Consider the following 25,447-nt stretch of genomic DNA (forward strand, 5'->3'; position numbering starts at 1 on the left):
TACTGCTTCTGTGAGGGTGTATTAATGGTATGGCCTCTGCAATATTATATACTGTGTATCCCCATTTCTTTCCTGCACGTGTACCGTATATACATCACCTCTCGGTTTTCAGTTTGAGGGGAGAAACAGAAAATCACTCCAAGCACAGACGACAGTTTAGTAAATGGTGCAGGCCATCTTTATTTACAGTCTACTATGTGTAAGGGATACTGTGTACTATGTGTGAGGAATGCAAATGTTTAATATCAAAGTGCCCTGGAAAAGCTCAAAAGATAAGCAGATTGCATCAGCTGTGAGGTGCAATGCAAGTGAGTAATGTTGAGAACAATATAGAACAGTACCTGGAAAGTAAACAGGTTGCTTTTTATGAATCGTTACCATGAAAACTGGCATAAAAATCAGCCCGGATCACAGGACCGTTTTATTATTCATTATTTATTTATTTTTAATAAATCGGGGCTCCAACAGCAAAACCTGAATGGAACAGCAGGGTCTGAAGCAGTGGCGGCTCCTGAAAAAAATCTCAGGGGGGGCAATTTTTATGATATCGACTAAAATGACCCATTTAACCCTTTAAGACCTACCATAGAACCAAGTTCGCCAGAGCTTATATTATATTTTTACATGCTGTGGAGCCATTTTTGGGAGCATTTCAAGTTGCTATACATCAATACAACCATTATAGCCCAAACTTTAATAATATGTCTGCATTAGGTGCATAGTAATTACATAAATTGCAAAAAAGTGCAATAAACTACAAAAAAATTGAAAATCGTTTTTGTTTTTTTAACATACATTTCTAGTTAGAGAAATTTAAGAGGCTTATCCCTCAAAACTGTAAATACAAAAAAGTTACACAAACTAGTTTCCCACCACAGGAAATTTATTTTGAGTGTCTTCATAGTTTTATTTTTGAAATACACCAATTTTTATATACTGCAGGAAAAACAAAAATAAATATTATAGTGCAAATTTGCAAAATAACAGCATATGCATCAAAATAAACTATTTCCAGCAGTGCAATATGAGTCTTAAGCATCCCAGAAACGACACAGAAAGTCATAAAGTCAAACATAACTTTTTAAAACACATAACAAGTAAAACACAAGCTCATAAGGCCTCGATCGTAAAAAACTACATTTCCGCAAAATGACGTCACTTCCGGTTTCGGGCAGGTCATGCGGTCATGTGATAGTTCGCGCTGATGGACGTAGGAAGTGTTACAAACAGCTGATGGATCGGCGAAGCGTGTTTCTGGAATATCATGTTTTTGTTGCTGCAAGTGATTTTTATGCAGTTTTTGCAAAGCTATATGTGGAAGGAAACTGTGACCGAGGACAAGCTGATGGCATAAGATGTAAGTACAACTCCTCCAGTTTCATATGCAAAAAAAATTATTGCGCTAGCTTACTTGGTTGCAGAGCTACCGGGATTTAAAAATAGTTACGCAAAACAGAGCGTGCCCGCTCCGATCGGCTGTAAAGGGTTAATGAGTACATCAAACAACACAATTTTAATTTAAATTTAAAATGAACAACCATATTCTGGCCATTTGTATAGATTTGTAAAAATGAACATGAACAGATTTTTTTTTTTTTTTTTGAATGAATGAAAAATAACTATTGAAAACAACAACTGTAAACTGATTGGGGGGGTGGGCTAAATGCGTCCCCGCATTGCTAGCTCAAAAGCACCACAAAACTTAATACAATCGATGATTTTAGATAAAATATGACGGTTTTTATCTACCTCTTCGTTGTGCCTTCTTAAAGCAATCCGATGTCCATCATCTAGCTGCGCCGCTATGCTAGTTTTCCCTAGCACAGCTAGCTTTACACTGTTGTCCATATGAACTCGTGAGCTTTCATGTTTCTTGATTCGTTCGGAGAGGTGCTTTAAGTCGGTTTGTCCAGATTGTGTCCACGTCAAATCACACTTGTCACTTTTGAACAGTATGCACGGGAAACAAAAAAGTGCATTAGCTGTTCCACAGCCTGTCAGCCACGACTTGCGCTGGAACCAACTCCGACAAAAAGTCCTGTTGTATGCTTTTGACTTCTCCTTCGTTGCCTGGGTTAGTTGAATTTCGGGCTTGTCAGGTCCCAACTCTTTAACTTGCAGTTTTTCTGCCATTGTCCTTCTGGCAAAAGGGTAGGTTAGAAGCGATCTAACCGAATTTGGGGGAGGCTGTGCCTCAACCGTTAACAATACCGCTGCCATCGTCTCTCTCTGACCTTATAGCTCACTTAGGCTACTGACTGAGGTAAAATTCTAGAACAGCAAATCTTCGCGCGTTTTCTGCAGGGGCGCAATTTTAAGCGCCCCCAAACCATTTAATTCAGCGACGCTGATAGGTCAAATATTTATTATTTTCCCCTGGCAACCATTTAATGATAGGCTATTTCGCTGCATATCAAGGGCGCTTTGACGAGCGCCCCAGAAGAAGAAAAACACCGTTTGTTGGTTGAACTTTAATGAGTCAGCTGGTGAAAATGTTAAAATACGCCTGGCTGTATATGGGCACACACATAGTAAAACTATCATTGATGAATTTTTTAAAAATATATATTTTTACTCCTCCACATTTGGGGGGGCGGAGCCCGAGCGCCCCCTATGGGCCAGCCGCCACTGGTCTGAAGTGATCTCCAGTTTTCATCAGTGCACCATTCAAGCCAACCATAGAAATCTCACAGTGGAATTCTCCGGGCCGTGCCAGGATCCTGCCTGTCTTGCAAATCCACACAAAGAAGAGACACAGTGATGTTTCCGTGTGGAGCGTGGCCATGGAGTTGCAAGATAATCCACCCCACGGCTGCCTGTGCAAGCCTGTGCCTCCCTTGAACAGCCAAGAAAGAAAGAAAGAAAAAAAAGAGCAGGAAACCATGACTTGTGAAGTGTCACTGTCATGACATACTTTTCAAGTCGGATTAAAAATCACAGGTTTCTCCCAGTGGGCTCTGCAATCAGTGAGAACTGACATATTCATTTCTGTAGATGTACTGTCCATTTATAAAACTTCTAAAATCAATTAGTCTCATTTCAGCAAAAGTGAGCAAGAAACTAAAAGTGTAGAATAAAAATTTAGGTCATCTACATGATGAAATACTTTAAAATCTGTTTGTTAGAATGACTATCACAACTTTTTCTTCATGTACACACATTCTGAAAAACTGTGACTTGGTATACTCCAAAGAAAATCCAGCAAGGCGGTGAGGTCAAGTAAAGTTTCTCGTTCTTTATTAATATTGGAGTTTATTGTGTTCAGAAAGATTTTCTGAGGAGCAGGAGAGATGCTGATACGCACAGTCTTTATCTTGGACATGAAGGAAAACTCCTCCACAGGAGCCAGCATACCTCTGCACACCTGCAGCACAGTGATGCATGGCATACACTTTGTTGATAAAGTTCACTAGAAAGGCAAATGACAGTGCACAAGTGTGACGGTATTTGAAAAGTTCAGTGTGACACTCAGGTCACTTTCAAGAGACAAACATCTAACATACAAAACGTCAATTTTTTTTAGTGTTACATTAGTAAGAAAAGTAGACTTACAATCTTCAGAGTATGTATCAGAGTTTGCTTTAAAGTTCAAGCTAATTATTGGGTGACCTTTTTGTTACCTGATAATGGCTTATTGTGGTAAATATTTTATCTGGATTATTCATCAGTCCGTGTTCAGAGAGCAAAGAATTTCTTTTGCAATTTGTTCACTTTATTCGCTTTTCTGCCAATTTCTACATGGGAAAATATGCAGCATTCTCCCCAGATATGAAGTTAAAGCCGGGCTGTTAGCTTAACTTAGCCCAGAGACTCCAAGCACTGGAAAAGAACTAGTCTGGCTCTCTGTGAAAAACCACCTAACAGCACTACTAAAGCTCTCTGATTTACTCCAGACAGAAAACCTGCAGGTTGTGGTGTTTTGTTTTTTTTTTTTTGGCCTGTCCCGGGTCATGTGCAGCTCTATTTCGTGGCTTTCCCGTGAAGTTGTCTGGCAACAAGTGGCGTCAATATGCCTGTCCAAGAAGTAAGAATGCTATAAGGGCTTTGGCATTGCTCCCTGCAAAATCACTATTTGTTGTTACTACATTTTGATTTTTGTACAGATAAAACAAACGACCCAAAACATGCTAATTAATCAGCTGCAGAGGTGCTAACAGTTGGACAGTGTTGGACAAAGCTAGCCTCTTTCTCCATTTGCTGTCCTTATGTTAAGGCAGCATCTGCTGTAGTAGTACATTTTTATACTTACCTTAGAAAATAACAGTGTTATCAATCTCGTCCAACTCTTGGCAAGAAAGTAACTAAGCATATTTTCACCAAACTGTTCCTTTTAAGTGTGTTACTATGCAATTAAAATAAATATATTTTTAAATCATGCTTCAAACAGCCTCATAACCTCATCTTTTGGTGAAAGGGGATTATTTTGTTATGTTCCGTGTTTTATCTCCATGTGAACTACATACCACTGAAACCTAATACACCAGCATACCCACAGCACATAACCACATTCTTCCACTATGACTGCAAAACTGTCTCCTCGTGCAGGAAAAATCCTGCAGATAAAGATAGAAACGAAAGGATGGGGGCTTTTTCAGTTAAATCACTGTGGTTTAGTTTCATTGCTGACAACTTGTAGAGACCCTAGAGCTATAATATAGATACAGCGCTGTGAAAAAGTATTTGCCATCTTTCCCTTTTGCATGTTGCAACTACCTCCGGAAAACAAATTTTAACATTACACAAATATAACATGAGTAAATACAAAAAAGCACTTTTTAAATTTTGATTTTATTTATTTAGGAGAAGTAAAAATTCTCTAAATATATCTATCTACCGGTATGTCAAAAAGGAGTTGGAGATAAATTTGAATTTCAGGAGCAGGACCACGCCTCCAAACACGCCCCTTTCGGGTCTTATCTATGTATGACCCCCGAGTTCTACAAGCTGTTTGTTCTTGTTTTTGTGCTCCACCACCCCTTCCCTCTTTTCAATTCTTTCACTTCTCAATAGTACATGGGGATCTGACAGGCCCGGGAGCCACCACCGGTCCCCTTCGAGGCCTTCCCCAAACCGCAGATCAATTCTTGTTTAAGCCATTCGGCTTTCTCTCCTAAAAAAAACCCACTGCCAAACCTAAAATGAGGACGTGGGGCCCAGCTAGTGAACTGGCCCTTAAACCTAATAACTGGATGTGTCACCATTGATAGAAAGAACTGCAAGTGTTTGTGATAACTGGCAATGAGTGTTTCTCACATCGCTTTGGAGGAATTTTGGTCCAGCCTTCTTCATAGAATTGGTTTAATTCAGCCACATCGCAGAGTTTGCAAGCATGAACGGCCCGTTTAAGGATCTCAATCTACTGTAAGTTTCAATTTTGATGAGGCTGCTCTTCATTTAGTTTATTTTTAGTTTTATTTTTTGTTGTTGCTGTTTTGAGCCATTCAGAGGTGAACTCAGTGGTGTATTTCATTACCGGGCATTCTGTGTCAGGGTTTTCTGGTAAAGAGCAGAAATCAGTCTTGCAGTCATTTATGGCAAGTTGTCCAGGTCCATGAAGCAGAAAAAGCAGCCTGGGACCATCACACTACCACCACCATGTCTGACTGTTGCTTTTTTAATGAAATGCTGCGTTAACTTTATGCAAACCAGTCTCAAACCTTTGAAAAACCTTTTGTGTTGTCAGTCCACAGAATATTTTTTCAAGTGTTGGTGATCATCAAGATGTTTTGGACAAATGTGAGAGAAGCCTTTGTGTGTAATAATGGGCCAGCAGCGCTTTCTGCCTTTCTTAATTTTGAATCATGAACACTGAATTTAACTGAAACAAGTGACACCTGCCATTCTTTAGATGATGTTCTGGGTTCTTTTGTAACCTACTGGATGATCGATGCGTCACTCCTGGAAAGGATCACCGCTGTTCCAAGTTTCCTCCATTTGTGGATAATGGCTCTCACTGTCGTTTGCTGGAGTCCCAAAGCCTTAGAAATGGCCTTATAACCCATTCCAGACTGATAAATGCCACTGATGCTGTTTCTTTAGATCTTGGCATGCAGTGTTTTTGAGCTAGTAGCCTACTTCACTTTGTCCATCAGGTTCTATTTGAGTAAATTTGTGATTCAAACGATCTGTCAGTAATCACACCCGGGTGTGGCTAGTAACACTGAAGTCAGCTTTCCAAAAAAAGTAGTTAATCACAGTTAATTCATGATTTAACAAGGGAGGGAAATTACTTCACACATCATTTTCACATGGGGCCAAGTAGGTTTGGAAATCTTTTTTCCCTCAATAAATCAAATCATCCCTTAAAAACTGCATTTTGTATTTACTCAGGTTATAATAATTAAATATATTTGATGATCTGAAGCATATAAACACAGCAAATATGCAATAATATATGAAATTAGGAAGGGTGCAAATTCACCAGTTTCAGTGATACAGTACTCACCCACTCTACCTATTGCCACATCTGTCTTGATGGTTGCCATATTACAGCTGACCCACATAATTAGCAGCATGTCAAGTTGGGAACATTTATTCGTACACCTAAATCTCTGGGGAGCTTCAGTCCAAATACATTTTTTTAATAAATCCAGCACAGTTAATTGCCTCATCATGTTATCCAGCTGGATTCACACAGTAATGGATCATCTTTATGCATGACAATGAAAACACAGGCATGATTTATAAGCCTACACTTAGTCACCGTTCCTACAGTATTCCAATGCATTCTCAAAATTTCCTTGTTCTAACTGGTATAAAGAAGGACTTGAGCAGGCTGCACTCAACAGTTCTTCACTGCTTTGTTAGCTGATTAGAGTCAAAGTTGTTTGCTCGTGGAAGTATGCATATTTGCAATGCAATGCAGCGATTCAACCATGTGATGTGTGTGTGTGTGTGTTCTCCTACTCTAGGGAACATACGCAATGTGTTTATCAAAAATGAACAAAGAGTGTAAAAATTTAAATCACACAAATTAACATATGCAAACATATGGTTTTGCGAAACAAGATGCCAGTCACATAACATCACAAAGCAAGGCGAGGTGAAACATTTTGCTGTCTTTTTAAATTGCATGCCTGCAGTTGGCATGTAAAGATTTAAATTAATTAACAATATAACATTTAATCAGTGGTTTATTATAACGATACTTTGCTTTGGTCCATTTTTGGACCAGAGAAAGACAGCCTGTGGAGTCATGACCTGAAATACGAGTCTTCATCATAGTCGACTACTATTGTTGAATCTGGGTCACACAAAATCTCACCTTTATTCCCTTTGTTTGGCACCTTTTTACAACATGCCCATAACCAATAAGAGTCGAAAGCACTCTTACACCCAACATGTATACAAAAGTGAAGTGAAAGGCTGAGTAAAAAAATCTTTTTAGGCTTTTCCTAACAAAACACCTACAGACTGCTTCAGATGTCATTGTGTTTTTGCACACTATGATTGGACCTACAATTGGACTTTCTAGCATTTGCCAGGCCAGCAGACAGCAAGAATTTATGACTCTATAATTGCTTAATTTGCCACAGTCAACAGTTTATCAGACAGTAATGTTGTGTAGTCCGAATCTGACATGAATCTTCACAGTCTGTGTTTTGTTTGTTGGCACTGTAAATAGATAAGTTGCCTCTAAATGAATTAACGCTGCTCTTATGTCATGACATGGAATGATTTTTGTGTTTACGTCACTTAAGACACTTAAATCGCAAAAAAAAAAAAACTTAAATAAATCAACATGAATACTTTCCTAAACCACAACAGTTCATTTATCCTAAAAAGATAGAAGAGAGTAAATTACACCATCTGTGATTCTCCATGGAATCAGAAACCAAACCTCGTAGGCTATAGCCGCCTGGAGAGAGAACCCTCCAGGCTCCTATTTCAAACCTTCATTCAGCCAGCAATACCTACTGTTCGCTCTATAAGATGATAGGGAAGGTAAAGACGAACATGATGATAGTTAGAGTGATGGTGGTGGTGTGGTGATGAGCATGATGATGATCATGGTCTGCTATTCCTGTCAATGACAGCCCCAAGTCTTTCACAGGTAAAGAAAAGCAGGGCGGCTACACTGGCTTTATCAGGTTGCCAGTAGGGGTCCTGGGCAGTAGCAGCAGGATAGGTAAGATCACATTAAGTGGAATGAATGTGATTGGGCCCCAGGTTTGTCATAAACACATAGGCCTCCGACTGTTTCTGGATTACATCGTGAAGGGCAGCGAAGAAATATCCAAAAATTGCCTGCAATTTACTGCAGGGTGTTGGGAAGTAGACGTGTATATGGACAAATACAGTATATGTATATTACTGTTTATTTTATGGGAGCCTGGAACTATGAAAAGTCATCCATCACTTCAAGAAAAGACAGAGCGGAAAAGAATCACTCCTTAACTGTAGAGTGCCTGGGTTTTTTTGCCACCAGCAAAGAGCACTTTGAGCCCCAACTCCACTACTTACACCGTCAAACAGCCTCTTAAGTGTCACCCTGTCTTGTAACGACACATCCACTCCGACGGATGTCTCTATCTCTCTGTGTCACTTTCTGACAGCTCCTCTTTAGACTCTTGTTCTGTGGATGGATCCACCTTTTCCTGAAAAAATGAGAGGAGAGGAAAGAATGGGGAAGGAAAGAAGAGCTGGAGGAAGACGAAGTGTGGTGGATGGCATTGAGAGGAGACTTGTCAGACACATAAAGTGTCTTTCTCTGATTAAAATAGCATGTTTTGGAACAACACACGCTGGTTGCAGCATAGCTATGTGAAGGCCCTGGTCGATAGCACTCCACCGCGGTGGAATATGAAAAGTATTGATCTGCCTTTTACCTCGGACAGCTTTAAGCACAAAGCCTGTGATGTTTCTGTAGCCAACCTTCAAAGTCAATACACTTCTCTCTACATCACTCTGGCTTGTAAAGAGAAGGAAAAGAGAGAAAAAGAAATTCCTGTCATATCGGACAGAGAGCTGTGTCCTCCTCTGAGGTTTGTGTAGCAGAGGTCGGGCTGGTCGTTGTGTTTTTTACCTCACGGATCTGATGCAGGGTTAGGAGGGGAGAAGGGTGATGAGGGTTTGGGTCAGCTGGTGAAAGGTTAGAACTCGTGAGAGACAGTTCGTGGCAGGGAGGGACGAGGGCTGGAGGTACAGTAGAAAGATGAGGCCAAGCCAAGGCTACAACCCCATGTCTTTCAAACACGTGCACATGAGTTTCACTTCTCATGTTTGTGAATTAGGCAGGCAAGGATAAAACAGAATGCTTTTCCACCTCCTTTTAAACACAGAGAGAAGAGGAACTTTCAAATAAGCAGCCTTAAACCTTCAGACTCAGGAAAATCAATAGAATCAAGAAGAACTGACAGACGCATTTAAGGGCGCAGATCTTGTGTAAGAAAATCCTCCTCCACACAGAGACCTACTGAGAGAAACACACTTGGGACAATCCTCGGTGTTAAAGCTTGCTGATCTCAGATCAGAGTAGGGGGAGGTCTGCAGGGAGTAATACAGAGAGACAGACAACCAGAAAGGACCAGAATAACAGATTGCGGAGCAGCCCCTGAGATGAGAGAGGGGGGGGGGGGGGAGAAAAAATCTCAGACAGACACAGAAATCGAAATCCAGATGCTTTCCCTTGCTTCTTCTCTGCTCTTATGTGTTATAACTGCACTACTAAAGAGGGGGATACTTGTATGATGCTGGATTCACCACTTTTAAGACAGTCTTATTGTTTAAAGCCTAATTATTTCTCTTGGTCAGCACCATTGGGTGTATTCAAGTGTCTGGGTAAAAATAAAGAGACTGTGATTAGAATCAAGTGAGTAAATGCAGCAGGGTGGCTGAGAATTGGACACCTCTGCTGTGATCAGAGAAGAGGTGCAGCTCTGCAGACCTCTAAGTAGCTGGATTAACCACTGGCCATCGGGCTATTGATGTTATTGAACTGGCAGGCTGATAAATGGAGTCCTTCCACAAGGTGTATGAGTCTGTCGCTTTAGCTGGTTTGCATGTTCACTGGTCAGGCAGTGCTAGAGAATACAGCAATTAATCTTGAGACCAAAAGATTCTTTAAGGCAGGCTTTGATTGTCTGGAGGACAAGCAAAATTTACATGATTTACTATAGGCTCAGACTTGCATCTGGAGAAGAAAATAGGTCTGGGTTACTGGTTTGTGCCCATGATCAGGACAGATTATCTGGTAATGTGAGGGAACAGCATTGTCTTCTTACTCACTGCTGTTAATCAAATAGCCTTACTCCAAAATTAAACCGGCTATAGACATCGACTGCACTGTAAGTAATCAGGTTTTGCATTCAAAAACAACACATTTTAGCTTGTAGGTTAAATGTTATTGTGTTTGAGGTTAATGTGCAGTAAATTGTCTTTAATATAAATGATAGCGTTACTATTCTTGTCAGGGATTTGACATACGTGCCTCAAAGTCCGCTGCAAAATGTTGCAGCTAGCTGCACACTTATCAGTCTTGGGTGCACAACTACTCAATTTCCCGTTGTCACTGTCAGACTATGCTAGTAGTATGAAGTACAGAGTACACACTGTACTGCATGGAAGTGTACAGGATTATCCAAACTGAGACACAGTGCAAGTCAAAGAAAGAGAGGTGCAGTAAATGAAAGGAGCTGACTGTGAGACAGCAAGCTACTGCACAAGTGTGCTGAAGAGTTGAGTTGAAGAAAAGTCTTTTTTTATACACCGCAATAACATGATTGTCTAAACAAGTCACAAAGAGGAGACGGTATTGCTAAGCAAAGGCAAACAATTTGCATTCCCATAAATACAGGAGAGATGGTGTATTTCTCCCTCTGGCACAGCAGTCTTATTAACATCATGTAGTGTCTGTTGCAAGCTTATTATCAAATCTACTGTGTGTATGTTTGAAATCTGAGAGGAAAGTTTGACCTTATTTACTGGATTTTAATATCAGTTAGAGTTAAAACTCCTGTTCTGAGCCCAGCATAACAGTTAAGCGTGTGCTGAGGGCACATTGTTCAACTATTAATAGCAATTAATCCACCTTATTAACCCTCCATCTGCAGCCAGTCAATGTGGACATCCTATTAAAAAAGGATCCTGATCAATGATGGAGAAAGGACTGATGTGCACAATCAACATTCATTGTTTTGATTTTAAGGTTTAGAGTCTAGTACAGTTGTTGCTCCATACAGCTCAGTAGATATAATTCCAAAGTCATTATTTCATGCTGAATTGCTATTCAACTTTGTGCAGCATCACTAATCAAATGCAGAAATAGCTGGTGATAAGAAAAGAGAAGAAATGAATGTTGTCTTTATTTAAAAATATCCCATTGTGCAGACCTGGCTCTCTGTGTTATGACTTTAATTACTTTTTAATACTCGTGCGTTGGGTTAATTTTGTTTTCTTAGCACAACATGTTGTCATTTGGGGAAGCTTATGGAGAATTAAAAGTATTTGAAGATGGGGAGGGGGTGTTTCTGCAGAGCAGCTACCAACTTACAATTAGTGCAGCAATTTATTTCACAGTATCTTAGAGCAATTATCTTAGACTAGTGTCATCAATGTTTTGCTGTATGGTACCAATTAATCTAGAACATTATGACAACTAACAAATTAAACAAATAATATCATTTGTCTTGTAAGTTCTATGGTCTGGATAATATTTCGGATGGAAAGTGAACAGTCTGTTCTCATGGTGGACGTGCTGGGTGCGGCTGAAATGGGCAGATGTGACTCCTGCTCATGGTGAGTAAGAGTTGCCCAAGAATGGTCACCATTAATTAATTTTTGTATCCTGTATTCATGCAGACGCTGCGTGAAAAGTATGGCTTCTCTGTCTTCTCTCGTTAACATCTGCTTACATTTTATTCAGACATCTTTCCTTTCCCATTCCCATGCAGACACATGCATGTACACAAATGCAGAAAACTTAAATGTACATCCCTTGTTTCCAGTAATAAGTAAATTTGCATGTCATAAGTTATTTAGTCACGTTTTCAAACAAGCAATCACTTACTGTTTAAGATCTTACCAGATTTTAATATTTGCTTGTGATAAAATGAAAAACAAAGAAAAGCCTTGACACTTCTCCAGTGTTTCCATCTGCCTCTGACTCTTTGGCACATAAGCTGTGCACTAGTGGAACGTATCCAACCCTGTGATTGTGTCTTTCAGGTCAGCTAGTCTGATGGTAGAAATGACGTCCTTTACAATGTGGAACTAATCACATTATTTTGTGCCAGGGTGATAATAAACGGTAATAAGTGTTAACACCTGCAAGCCACGTATAACTCCGCAACGCTGGTAGTGAAGAAGTAGAAGCAGAAGTGCCACAGCTTCAAAAACACAGCAACTAGCTTAAAGTTTGGCTAAAGCTAGTTGGTCAACAAAATGGGCTAGCGTGTTGGTGGGTGTAGGATGTATAGGAGATGCTGCTAAGTCATTACAGTCAGAGTCCTATTGAATATGGCCAAGATAAATCCAAAGGGTGTGTGTTTATTGTGTTGATGCAAAAATGATCTTTTAAAAGCAATAATCTGAAAATAAGACAAGTTATTTAAAAGTTACAATTGGCCACCAATGCACAACTACAAAATCAGGGAAATATTTCATTTTTTAGTTTTTAATATTTAGCTGGAAAGGTTATTAATGGTGTTTTTTTCCTAATCCAATGATAGGATAGGAAGATTACACATATTGGTTTCTTCATTCCTCATCTTTGTCTGGCAGAGGGAGGCTAGATTCAGTCAGCTGAGCTCCTCAAGAGAACTGCAAATCTCTTCCCATTCAGACAAGCCGCCATCCTGCCCTCACTTTGATGTAGAGGCTAGGGGAGAAAGTATAGCCAAATACTAACGCTACAGACTCAGAGGGACAAGCCAGAAAAAGATGAAAGATCGTGAAAGGATCCAAAGTGGAACAAAGGACGCGGTGAACAACGTTACGACACACTCATCCTCTTTTATAGAAACAATCTGTTATTGTTCATCTAGAAAGCGTAGAACAAACAATCCCAGGAAACATTAACTTGGCTTCCAAACAAAGTCTTCAGGCCAATCAGATAGTGGAGATATTTCAATGACTGTTGCCTCAGCTCTTATTTCTTCATTATCTTGTCTGGAAGCAAAAGTGACATATCTTATCTGCGCTGACTGAGGAAGAGGCTGACATTTTGCTGATTTATGATTTTATTACTCTTTTTACACATTTATTATCATTTTTGGTTTAGGCAGAGAAAACAAAACACTTTTCTTTCTCCACAGATTCAGTTAAATATCTATACAAAAGCACAAATTTGAAGGTAATTCAAGTATTAAGTTGTGAAAGCTGTTTTATTAAAAAAACAAAATGCTGTTGGTTTTGTTAAAAAGTAAGTTACATATTGAGCTTAAGCTTTTTACTTGATAAAAAAAACACTGATTTTTTTTTCTTTTTAATTGCAGCCAGTAGTTATGTTTTCTGATTACTGTCTTATCACAAAAAGCAATAAAATTAAAAACTCTTTATTTATTCTTTGCAGTACTGTCACTTAATAAACTGGAATCAGGTTTCACATTAGTGCAGATGCTTTTTTATGAAATTTTTAGGCAGTAGCCGCAACTTAGCAGATTCCTGCAGTCTTTAAAATCTATCTATATATATCTATATATATCTATATCTATCTATCTATATATATATCTATATATATATATATATATATATATATATATATATATATATATATATATTTATTAATGATGGTGAACAAAACAAATGGAAAAACAATCCTAAGTTTGCCCTTCCTGTTTTGTTCTTTTATCTATCCCTAAGCACAAACATTGGAATCTTTTATTAAGAAGAAAACAGCGTTTTAACAAAATACTTTTTCTCCTATGTAGCTACTTTATGTGTTGTTTAATGTGTTACAATTGTAGAAGCTGGAAAGGCATATGGTCACGTATGCCCACGCGCAGACACAAACACTGGTGCACACACCCATACTTACACATATTCACTCACAGTCTGGCATTGGTGCTGGTGCCAGTGTATTGTTTAACTTGTTTAGTTTTTAGATAGGAATCTTCCCTCATTTTGGCTGTAAATGAACTGCATCAAAACAAAGAGCAATGAAAAAAAAAAAAAAAGCAGGTCCAGAAACATGCTTGGCCGTCACGTAGATGAGAGTTGACATGGAGACATTTCGCTAATTACTCTGACATTAGGTCAGTAAAATGAAATCTAATGGAGCCCGTTATGATGAGCTTCCTGGTGAGCTGGCCATTCAGATGCTACAAAAAGCCCTAGAAAGTTTTTCTACGCATAGTTTCTCACCAACCATAGCTCAAAAAGTGCAGGGCTGTTTCTTCAAATCCCTGAACTGGGAACATGAAGGCTAAGCAAAAGCCCAAGCCAGCAAATTCCCAAGTAACTTTCATGGAAGTGACTCTGCGCAAGGCAATTAACACCCGGCTAGTCAAGTAGAAATGCTCAGAGAGCAACAGTGGGGAAACCTTGGCTCCCAGAGGTGTAAATGCGAGTAAATGAATGTGGGTGAAGCAGGGCATTTCTGAAAAGGAACGCAGCATGCTTGGTCAGTCTAGCCTGAGTAAATAAAGGTAAATAAATAAAAAAAGTCTGATTTTTAGAGCCTAGCCACAGCAGAGGAAGCACTGTCATGCTGGTTTGAAAAAGATCCCCGAACACTGTCTAAAGAGCACAGCGGGGAACGCTGCCTTGGCCCACATCCTGTGCAAATTCACCCCATTTTGGTTTATTCAAAACACAATATTCTCATTACGCTCAGCTGGCTCGCTGCACTGTCATTTCATCTGGTTTTCCGCACACCAGCACATTAGCCCCTTTGGTCTAGTAATGTTCAGAACATAACCCATAAAGAACTATTGTAATGTGTCTCTGCCTCATTATTGCCAGGTCAGTGTATGGAGCAATCCAGGAGAATAGGGTGCCTCGCATGGCTTGTTAATTCAACACCTCTCTCATTTAGAGCAACATTTGCACAGCTGGCCTTTTGAAGGGAGTTTAAACTATATACTCCCACATATATATGTAGTGACATTGCACATACACAGGCATACAAATCTTAGGCTGCTCTGACATCACTCCACACCACTGGCTCCTGCCCAACCTTCGGACCCCACCTTGGGAAATCACCCTGTGCCTGTCCAGCCACTAGGGCGTGAAATACACACCCCTTGAAAGCAACTGAAGTGGGTGGAGGGAATGAACGGTCGGGGTGGTGAGGGGCCAAAAGGTGGCGAGTAGCAAGCATGAGTGTGTGAGGTTTGGAGATGGAAAATGAGGGGGAAGAAAATGCAGAGGGGAATGTGTGTTAGACTGATCTGGAGGGAGCAGAGGGGGTGTTGATTAGAGGGCTTGAGTGGTGAGAGATGGAATTGAAGAAGGATTAAATGGACACTGAGTTTCAGGAGGAGGAAGAGGGAAAGGTGGGGGCCACTTTGAAAGGAGGTCCGGAGGTACGCTCTTGGCCTTGAGACTGGGGCTCCTTCACGCTTCACATCTCTGCAAGCCACTTGGGCCTGTGCTCAAGAGGAGAGTCAGCGCAACCTTTGTTACAGTTGAGGAGTGGGGAGTGACAAGGCATACCAGCATGTCTGACATGTCAGAGCAGTTGGCTGGGAGACCCAGAATCTGGTCGAATCTGATGCCGCCCATCTGTAGCCTCAGTACAGGACCGGACTGTTTTAATTGACAAAAGCCGCCCGAGGGAGGATATGAGATCGTGCTTGAAGGAGAAAACAAAAAATGTGGTTGGTAAATCGGGAACTTATTAAATGGGCATCGAGTTTTTTCAGCAGGTAAATAAGACCGCCACATACGATGCACAACCCTAATCATAGCTAAAGGATGAGAGGAAGTTAGTCGAAGAAAGTCTTTTTTTTTTTTTTACCTGAAAGACAAATAGAAATATGCATGATTAGATTTAAGCTTTGCTCAAGTCCCCAGTTGGATAAATTCATCCTTATTCGGTTCTCTCAAAGAGCTCCCTTTAATGTCACCCAGCAAAGGGAAGTGATGAAATGGAGCAATTATGTATCCATTTGTGCTATTCAGGTGAAACCAGGTGTAAAATTTCCAATCTGTGCACCTGCTGTATCTTCAATTCATTGTGCTTCTCCAACAGTGTTGCCCGTTAGATGGTAATATCCAAAATATGGACAAAATATTACACGCAATAAATCTATTTACCATTATCATATTGCTTCCAGAGAAAAGGATTGCTCTTCCTGTGCAAGCTTACGGACAAAATTGCAATAGCTAAGCGATCGCAGCCGATGAAACCAACATATCTTATAGACTTGAACTAAATTGTTAAGTTGTGCTGTAATAAGAAGAAAAACACATTGCAATAAAACAAAATTGTCCCTCATCAAGAAGAAACACACTTAATTTGATATCCAGACATTTAGGAATATGAGAAAGCAAACAGTGAAGCATTCTCATCTTGAAAGGGGATGAGTACAAAACAGATAGCTGAGTTATCTCCCGTCGGAGTGGAGATTAATTTTAATTTTCCAAACAGTTTGTGCAGATAAATATTCATGAACCACCTTGAAAAGTGATGGGCGACTATAAGGCGGTCAGCAGAGAAACCAACAAACCTCCCCTCCATTCTCTGCAGCTGTGCCGGGGGAGGGAAGTGGGGTTAGTTCATGATGAAAGACTCTCACTATCCACGACCTTTCCAGTCTAAAACAAAGATTTGCACAATTAACTACTTTTAAATGTCATCCAACTGCCAAATCTGCATATCAACACCAGGGCTTGCATAGAAATGAGGATGTTTGTAGAGGAAATCATTTTTCTCCACTGTCCCATCCCAATGCCACCAAATGAGTTCTTTCTCGTTTTAGCCAGCAAGGAAATGTAAATGTCAACATATCTTGTGTGGAGATCCTTCTGTTACTAATTAACCTTTGCCGTTTAGAAGCTAGACTGAGCTCTGCCTAAACACTGCAATTAACTCAAGCTTCAAAAGACAGGGAGACAACATCTACATGGAGCCTGCAAAGGAGGAAATCACACCGACTTCATTATCCATGCCGACACACATACTTTGCACCCCTCACGTATTTTGGGGTTCTCGTAGGTTGATATTTCCCCCAGGCAGCAGGAATGAGTCTATTGGGAGGATGTCAAAATTTAGTGGATTAACAAATCTAATTTCTTTTTATCTTCATAAGCTTGGACAGGAAAGCTAGTTTCGTTATAGCCCCTGGTGAGAGGAAAACCATAATGTGGAAATCTGTAATCGTAAATCTCCGTATTTAAAGCTGAGGACTGCTGACGTCTGTCATGTTCAAGTTCAACTTCCAGATGCAGGGACTGGGAAGAAAATTTGTCCTGTGGCAAACTGAAGACTTTGGTGATCTAAACAAGTGAACGAGCCAGTGTAATTTAAAAGCTGTCTTCCGTGTGGGTCTCCTTTGGGCTTGAGCTTCACAGGCTCCTCTGGAGTCATGAATGCCAACATTTAGCTCGTTCTTCAGCTCAAGGGCAGTGTCAGTTACAAAGTCAACCCATTAACATCTTCACTCTTTAACGCCATGCTCTTTCTTCTTAACAGAAGAACCAACACGAGTCAATAGGCAGGTAGGTAAGCAAGTGAAATACCTCTGTTTTCCCCTGGGAGGAGACTAAAAACGCTATATAGTGGGCAGGAATTTGTTTCTCTGATGTGATGTTAAAAAACCGAAGGAGTTACCCCAGGACTGATGCACACAAATGACTGACATAATTTCCAGGAGAAAGGAAGTATCTGGGCTTTAAGAGGGTAAGGGTGAAGCTGAGTAAATGCTGGGGAGGTGCCAGAATAAAGCTGATACCATGTAGAGTGAAAAGGATGAAGGAGAGCTTTAGCAGACTAGACCCTCCACAGTTGGACAGTCTGTAAGGGGAGAAAGTGAGTAAAAGGAAACCCTTTAACGACAAGGAAGGTATCTCTGGCAAACATGATCAGCCGAGCTTTTGTTGCAGACAAGATATGGCTAGTTCAAGAAAGCTGAGAAGATAAACCTTTGTGTGACATGAAGTGATATTAACAGCAAAGTGACAGGTCTTAAATTATATCAAATGACTAAAAATAAAAAACGTCAGCCCTCATTGCTGGGGGCACCACGGGCAAGATCAGAAAGTTAATACATCTATTATTCAACCACAACTATCAAGGTTTCTTCCTGAAGAAATACTAACAGGTTCTGGCATACTTAGCTCCTGCAGCACAGCAATACCTAAGGAAGGTGCACTGCTGAAACACAGCCTTCATCATTACTAGATGCACTGCATCAATCCTTGTGAGGAAGTTCAAACAAGCTTTGGCCCTTTTCACTTGAGGACATCCGTCAATGTCAGCCATGATTAGGTCTTGAAAAAATACAAATTTCTTGGGAAGACTAGACTAACGTCCTTGCAGGTCCGACATGACAAATGTCCTGTATGGTCAGCGTCAATTCTTATCAGCACCTCATTAAAAATGTAATGATCACATGAATATTTACCAAGTTTAATTATGGCTCCATATAGCTATTCTGTCATGCCCTGCACCCCCTTTTCCTTTCCAGGAGGGCAGTCTCTCATCTAAGTTCCAGCTGAATGCGTCCTTCCACCTTGATGAATATTGCAAAAGTCCAAGGAGAGCTAGCCGCTGATGGAATCCACCTCAATCAGCAAGAGAATCAATGGCATACATTCACATTTGCAAAGGCTCTAATTGGCAGCAGTAAAATTCAGCAATTTACCCATGAGAGAAATGGGAGTGGAGTGCAAGGAGATCAGCTCATTTGTAACAGAAATTTTTTTTTTTTTAAACAACTTGTCCTTCTAAAAACAGGAGGCTTGCAACAGATGAGGAGAAGCCCAAGCAAAACTATTAATGTCTCTGCTTGTCTGGACTAGTTATTGAAGTAGGGATGCAACACTGGAGCTTTTTCATTAAGGTTTTAGCCAGAACTGGCAGTATTTGGTTTATTTCTCTTTACCTGTGTTCTGCTCAAATATAGTCTCAACTAATATAATGTAAAGATCTGATATCACAACTGTTATTCCTTCTGACAAATAGTATTCAGTAACTGGCCTTTTGAAAAGTTGATAGAACCGATGAGCAGTTTAAAACAAAAATTAACAATTTATGAAGTTAGTACTAATTGTTAGACCCTTAATTCTCAATATTTCAAAATTATATTTTCAACTATACAATAAGAAATGTGTTGTATGTATTCTTTATGTACACTACTGTGCAAAAGTCTTGAGCTGCTCCTCATTTTGTAAATGTTGCTAGGAAAATGGTAAATAGACGGAGCAATTCATTGAAACAATGGAAATGCAGTAAAAAGGCAAAACACAGAGTTTGTACATTTCTAATGTGCTTAAACATTTTCCACCATTCTTCAACACAGTCTCACCTCTCCTGGGCAAACGTTTAAGTAATTTTTTAAAGTAGTGTTTAGGAATAGTTCTCCAGATTTCTCGTAGGACATTCAAAGTTCTTTGGATGTTGGCTGTCAAGATGATCCCACACTGCTTTAAAAATGTTGAGGTCAAGACTCTAAGGAGGCCAATCTATGACTGATAGTGTTTCATTGTGTATTTTTCTGTCCAGGTATGCTTTTACTGCACTGGCACTGTGTTCGGGATCACTGGAAAGCATCTGTCTCTCAGATGCTTTTGCCACTGACTTTCAGTCCTTTTCCTGTGCGATTTCCTCAGCCTTTTCTCCTAGGTTCTCTTCGTTAAGACTGACTTCTTGACAGCCCATACTTCCATTGAGATCATTTCTGATGAGACTTTGGTGAACAGTAGATGCCTCAACTGAATGCAACTCTCACGTCCTGTGTTAGATCTTTGTTGGATTCCCCACCCCCGCATTTCTTCAGGCACTTTCAGATACTGTTCATACATTGGAGATAGCTTGTTAAACATCCCACTTCTTTTGTCCACCACCTGCAACGCACTATACATCATGTCAAGATATGGCATAAGTTTGGATAATAGCTCGTTGGGAATCACCTTGTTGGTGCAGAACTGTTGCCATATTTTGCAAATTCCACTAAAGAAAGTAACAAAGTACACCAAAATGCAAAAAACAGTCGGTTCTTTAAGTTTTCTGCAGACAGAATTGGCTGATCCCTTGACTTATTCTATGCTTGAATGATTGATAGGTCAGTGTTAAGTGACTAAGCAAATAAAGTAACCATGCTCTAAAAGACTGGACTGAAAAAGCAGCCAACAACAATCTTGAAAAATCTTCAGAAAGGCTCAAGGCCACTTCAAACAAAAAAAACAAAAAAATCAAAAGACTTTTGCACAGTACAGTCTTCTCAACATAACAAAAACAAAAGGTAAACAAAACCTGATAAAACAGCTCCCTATGTGTTTATTCAGATTATGAAAAGTCATTTAGCTGATAATCAAGTGAACAGAGCCTCAAGTTGATACAAATTGTGTTGACAACACAAATAATCCATCTGGGAAGAACCAGCCTTTGTATCCTTTTTGATGCCATCTCCGGTGTTTAATCACTGAACACGAAACACACTGAACAGTAAAACAGGCCTTTATAAGAGGGGGACATATTGAGTGACATCTTCTTAGCTCTTTGAGTCCTTTGCTGTCCTGCTGGGCAGCAAGCTGATGCATCCTCACTTTGTCTCAGATGTAAAAATTCTGTCCAAAGTGCCGAACTTGAAAGTCTATCCCAGTGGAAATGCAGGTTTATTATTTGTTCGGGTGCTCAGTAGAAAAGAGATGATCGAAGCACAGTTTAGGGTTGAAAACATCTTTATTTCTAAAAATACAGAGGCTTTGGTATGTCATACTCATACATTCCAAGGCCTTAGGTTCCAAAGAAAAACATGCTGGTATCCCTATTTGCATTTTACCTCAGAATGCAGTTTGTGTTAAATTTCACCATTCTAGCATTATAAATAGTATGCCCTTTTTGTTGATATGCAACTCATATAATAAAGGGTCTGGAAATCCTGATGGAAAAAATGTTTAAGTGCTCAACAGATGTTGTAAAATGAGCGGAAAAGTGTTCCACTGGCGTTCTGAATATTCCTCTCCTGACCTGACTCAATTCCAGACATACAGAAAGAAATGAGGGGGGGAAAAAAAGCTTGAAGTAGTAGTGTTTTATTCATCTTTATGTAAATCCAGTCATTTACGGTTGCCTTAACAAATCAGGAATCAAGTGTGTCAACATCTAGCAGAGAAGGAAGTGCATATGGGGATTACAAAAGAACAGAAATAGAACAAAAGCAGATCGAGGGAGAAACCCTCCGTCGGTTAAAGTCTACAAATCCTGACACGAATAAAATGAACATGTTTTTAAATTGTCTGAATTCGCTATGTGCTGTTGAAAGTTTACAGTAATACTCTAAATTCTAACCTCAGTAAGCTATTGTTCATATCAGAGTGACTTGGAGGCTGAGCCCCGAGCTGCTTCACACCATAGAAAAATATTTGCATTTTTAAATGTACATTGCTGAATTTCTAAAGAATGGATGAAAACGATGATTCTCACCTTGCAACTTCTTCTCACTCTGGTGTTAGGCCCAAGCCAGTTTTTTCTTTTCTTTGCATCCTACACAACTAAGAAAGAGAAACTGCTCGTTGCTACATAGCAAATGTTACAAGTATATGCTCAAAACCAATATTCCAATAAGTAAACCCCACACAGTATTTATTTATATATATATGTATATATATATATATGTATATATGAAATCACATACACTTCAAAAAAAAGTTGAGATGCTAAGTGAAACATTTAAAATAGAACTAAGACATTGTATCAAATGTTGAAATTGAGAAATTATGCTGTATATTGAAAAATATATTACGACTTTGAATTTCATGCCAAATTGGCAGACCTGGCTTGCAGACAGATCAGTCAGCAAACACGCTCTGACTACGAAGCCATGCTGTTGCAATATATGCAGAAAATGGTTTGTCATTGTTTTGCTGAAATAAGCAAACCATTCACTGAAAAGTCCTTGTTGGGATGGCACATGTTGCTGGAAAAACTTGCATATATTCAGCATTTAAAGTGACTTCAGAGGGGTGTAACCACCATACCATGTGCACTAATGCATCCTTATACAATCGGAGGATTTTGGCTATTAAACTATGCACTAATGAGCCAAAAGTGTGGGCTACATTCTGTTTCCCAAATCTCAACTTTTCCCTCCCCCTACTGATACCCAATTCAAAATGAGCATTTCTCAGTTACAACATTTAATGTGTTGACTTGTCTTTTTTTTTTTCCAATAAAATCTAATATAATTTCTATAATTGGATGGCATTTGCAAACCACTTAAGGCTTAACACTTTCGCTTAATTATCATGATGACTGTGGTTAATATTCTTATAATATGGCCCATCATTTTTGGGTAAAGGCAACTACTATTTCAAGCACTGTTAAATTTCTCAACATAACGCTCCGTTTCGTGCACGGAAATAGAGCACACTTGATTCCAGGTAAAACGGATGCCAATTTCATCTTCACATTTCAAAATGCTCCATATCCTGCTGAGACAGTAAGGTCACGATCTCACTGCAAACATGCACATTTCAATGCTTTCTTCTTGCCATAAATTTTCCACAGTTCTGACTTCTTCTGGAGTGAATCGTCCTTTTGTATGATAACAATGTGCATACTGAATCACTGCAAAGAGCTCTGTCCTTGCCAAAAATCTCACCAAGTGTACTTGTACAAGTCTGCAGGCGCTTTTAATACTGTACTGAACATCCAAGAACGAAAAAAAAAAGTTTCAAGTGGACAAAATAAACGTAACTAATTTCAAATAACCTTAAGTGAGGTCTGAGGTCCTGGCCGTTCAGTTGTTGTCTGCTCTGAGGCAGTAAGATGATGCCTCCTGGGGCGACAGAGGTGCAGTGTAGATCACCAGTTCTGGTTGGTGAATTAATTTTTCTGTTTTGAAGTTATTTCACTAAAATAATTCTGGTCCAGTGGTTTCTGAATGTTTATTGTCTGAATCTTTTTATTCAAGACCAAAGCTTTAGCCTTGCAACTTTACCTCTAATCACCCCACCACGATACAGAGAAGTGAAACGGTATGAGGAGTGATACTCCTTACCTTTGCCTAGAGCAGATATCACTACATCGCCTGACTGAATTGTAAAATCTCATACTGAAGAGATTTGCTTCAAATAAAACTAATGGACTCAGACTTTGTGTCTGTGAGTGTGTAGCTACATGTTCACATGCATGTTTGAACAGTCAATGAGAAGCAAACATGACTGAGCTTCGCATTTTGTGTGCGTATACAAAAAAGGGCCTTTGTATAGCAAATGTGTTTTATGTGCTTATGTGTGCGTGTGTTTGTTGAGCGTGTCTGTGTGATCCAGCAGTAGCTACGAAGTGTTTGATGTGTTGGGACTCCAGCCCATTTGATAAGCTCTCTCCAGGGTTCTCTTGCAGTCCTGCATCACTGTGCTGAACACAATGTGAGGGTACTGGACCACCAGCCTCTCCACTGTCTCCTCGTTGACCTGCAAATACGAACACAAAGACATGCGCTGTTAACATATGATCGTGTTTTGTCTTAGCTTTAGACCTTCTAACACACTACTGTTGCTTCTATCAATCTTACATTTTTAAAGTTCCGGTTTAAGGAGCCAGCTTATGTTTGAGCACATCACCGAAATAATAAAGAGTTAAAGTCCAACGCAAAAATTTTAGTATTGGAATTCTGTCTATTCAGATGGTGGTGGGTTTATAGTTGTTTTACACCAAGGGTGGGGAACTCCAGGCCTCGAGGGCCGGTGTCCTGTAGATTTTAGATATAACTCTGGGTCAGCACACTTGAATCAAATGATTAGTTCATTACCAGGCCTCTGGGGAACTTAAAGACATGTTGAGGGATTATGTAGCCATTTAAATCAGCTGGACATGTCTAAAACCTGCAGGACACAGGCCCTTGAGCCCTGAAGTTCCCCCACCCGTGCTTTGCACAGTAGTAGGATGGATGCTACAGTTCTTGACATCATCCTTAGTTGTAGTATTACTGAAGTTTAGTCTGCTATGATGGCTGGAACAGAAAGACCTTAGAGAAATGCTTCTTTAGTCTCACTCAGTATGCAATATTATAAAACCTTGGATAAACAAAATGTAAATGTGCACTGTGTCATTTTTTTCCTTCTCCTTTTCAAAATGCTACCAAAGGCATTCACTAGCCCTTGGGATCTAAGTCCACCTTAATGATATGATCGTAGTTTTATTAATGAAAGAAAACAGGAGAAGTCGTAGATATGTAGACTAGCTTTTGTTTGCAGCACTAATGTCTTTCAATATTTCCATTCAATCACTTAATAATGTATTTTCAGTGGCAGTGATGGAGGATAAAAAAAAAAAGTATAGTCCTCCTGTCTAAAAATATATGCTTACAGGCTTCAGGAAAAACAAGTCACATCAAATGGATTCATTTTGAAGTTACTGAAGAAGTGACGTACAAACATTTCCTCAGACAGTATTTCTTTTCTAGCCTAAAAAAAAGAAAATATCCTGTGACTGGCAGCTCTCTGGTTGAAAATGCCGTGATGATGCCAGAGGTCAGAATGCTTCAAGCTGATAGGAGGCCAACAGTAATTTAAATAAGCATTTGTTACAACTGAAGTATGCAGAAGAGTATCTCTGAACACACAACACGGGGAACCTTAAAGCAGATGAGCTACAGCAGCAGAAGATTACACCGGGTGCCACTCCAGTCAGCTAAGAATGAGTAACTGAGGCTGCTATTCACATGGGCTCGCTAAAATTGACCAACAGAATAGAGAAATGTTGCCTGGTCTGATGAGTCTGCTATGATATTCAGATGGTAGAGTCAGAATTTGGCATAAACAACATGAAAGCATGGATCTATTCTGCCTTGTATCAGTGGTTCACGCTGGCAGCGGTGGCGTAATGTGTGGGTACAATTTGGGCCTCTTAGTACCAACTGAACACTGTTTAAAAAGCCTACCCGAGTAGGTTGTTGACAATGTCCATCATTCCTGACTACAGTGTACCCAGGATACAATTTTGGATGTGCAGCTATCAAATCTGCAGCAACCGTGTGATGCCTTCATGTCAATATTCCCCCAAATTTCTGATAAAGGTCCAACCTGATACTAGTGAGATATAAGCAAGTGTTTTCTTCTACAGATTCAGTGCAGCAGACTTTGTTCCGGTTGTTTTCAGTTAAAAGCAAGTGATTTGCGAGAGGATTATAGAATTTCCTCCATGGACAGGAGGATAAAGAGCAAAAAAAAAACTGTTGTAAAATGAATACATAGACAACTTTCTTTGGACAGAGAAAAAAGCCTTTAAGATTCCCGTAAAGGTTATTAGGACACAGCCAATTGCTGACTTGAACTTCTGGTTAAATACAACTCTTTTTTGGTAGCAATTCATTTTTTACAAGCACTTAATAAATGTATA

General features: G+C 39.7%; 1 protein-coding gene across 1 annotated transcript in view; it reads right to left on the reverse strand.

Annotated features, from left to right (window-relative positions):
- Nucleotides 1–20,766: 20,766 nt before the first annotated feature.
- The window catches only part of fbxl17 (F-box and leucine-rich repeat protein 17), a 232,963-nt gene continuing 228,282 nt past the window's right edge, over nucleotides 20,767–25,447 (reverse strand). The window contains exon 11 of the mRNA XM_026186347.2: nucleotides 20,767–23,520. Within this exon, the coding sequence (XP_026042132.2) occupies nucleotides 23,383–23,520 (138 nt within the window). The 3' untranslated portion in view covers nucleotides 20,767–23,382. The remainder of the gene's footprint in view (nucleotides 23,521–25,447) is intronic.

Source organism: Astatotilapia calliptera, chromosome 12, assembly GCF_964374335.1.
Source record: "Astatotilapia calliptera chromosome 12, fAstCal68.1, whole genome shotgun sequence".
NCBI classification, from domain to species: domain Eukaryota; kingdom Metazoa; phylum Chordata; class Actinopteri; order Cichliformes; family Cichlidae; genus Astatotilapia; species Astatotilapia calliptera.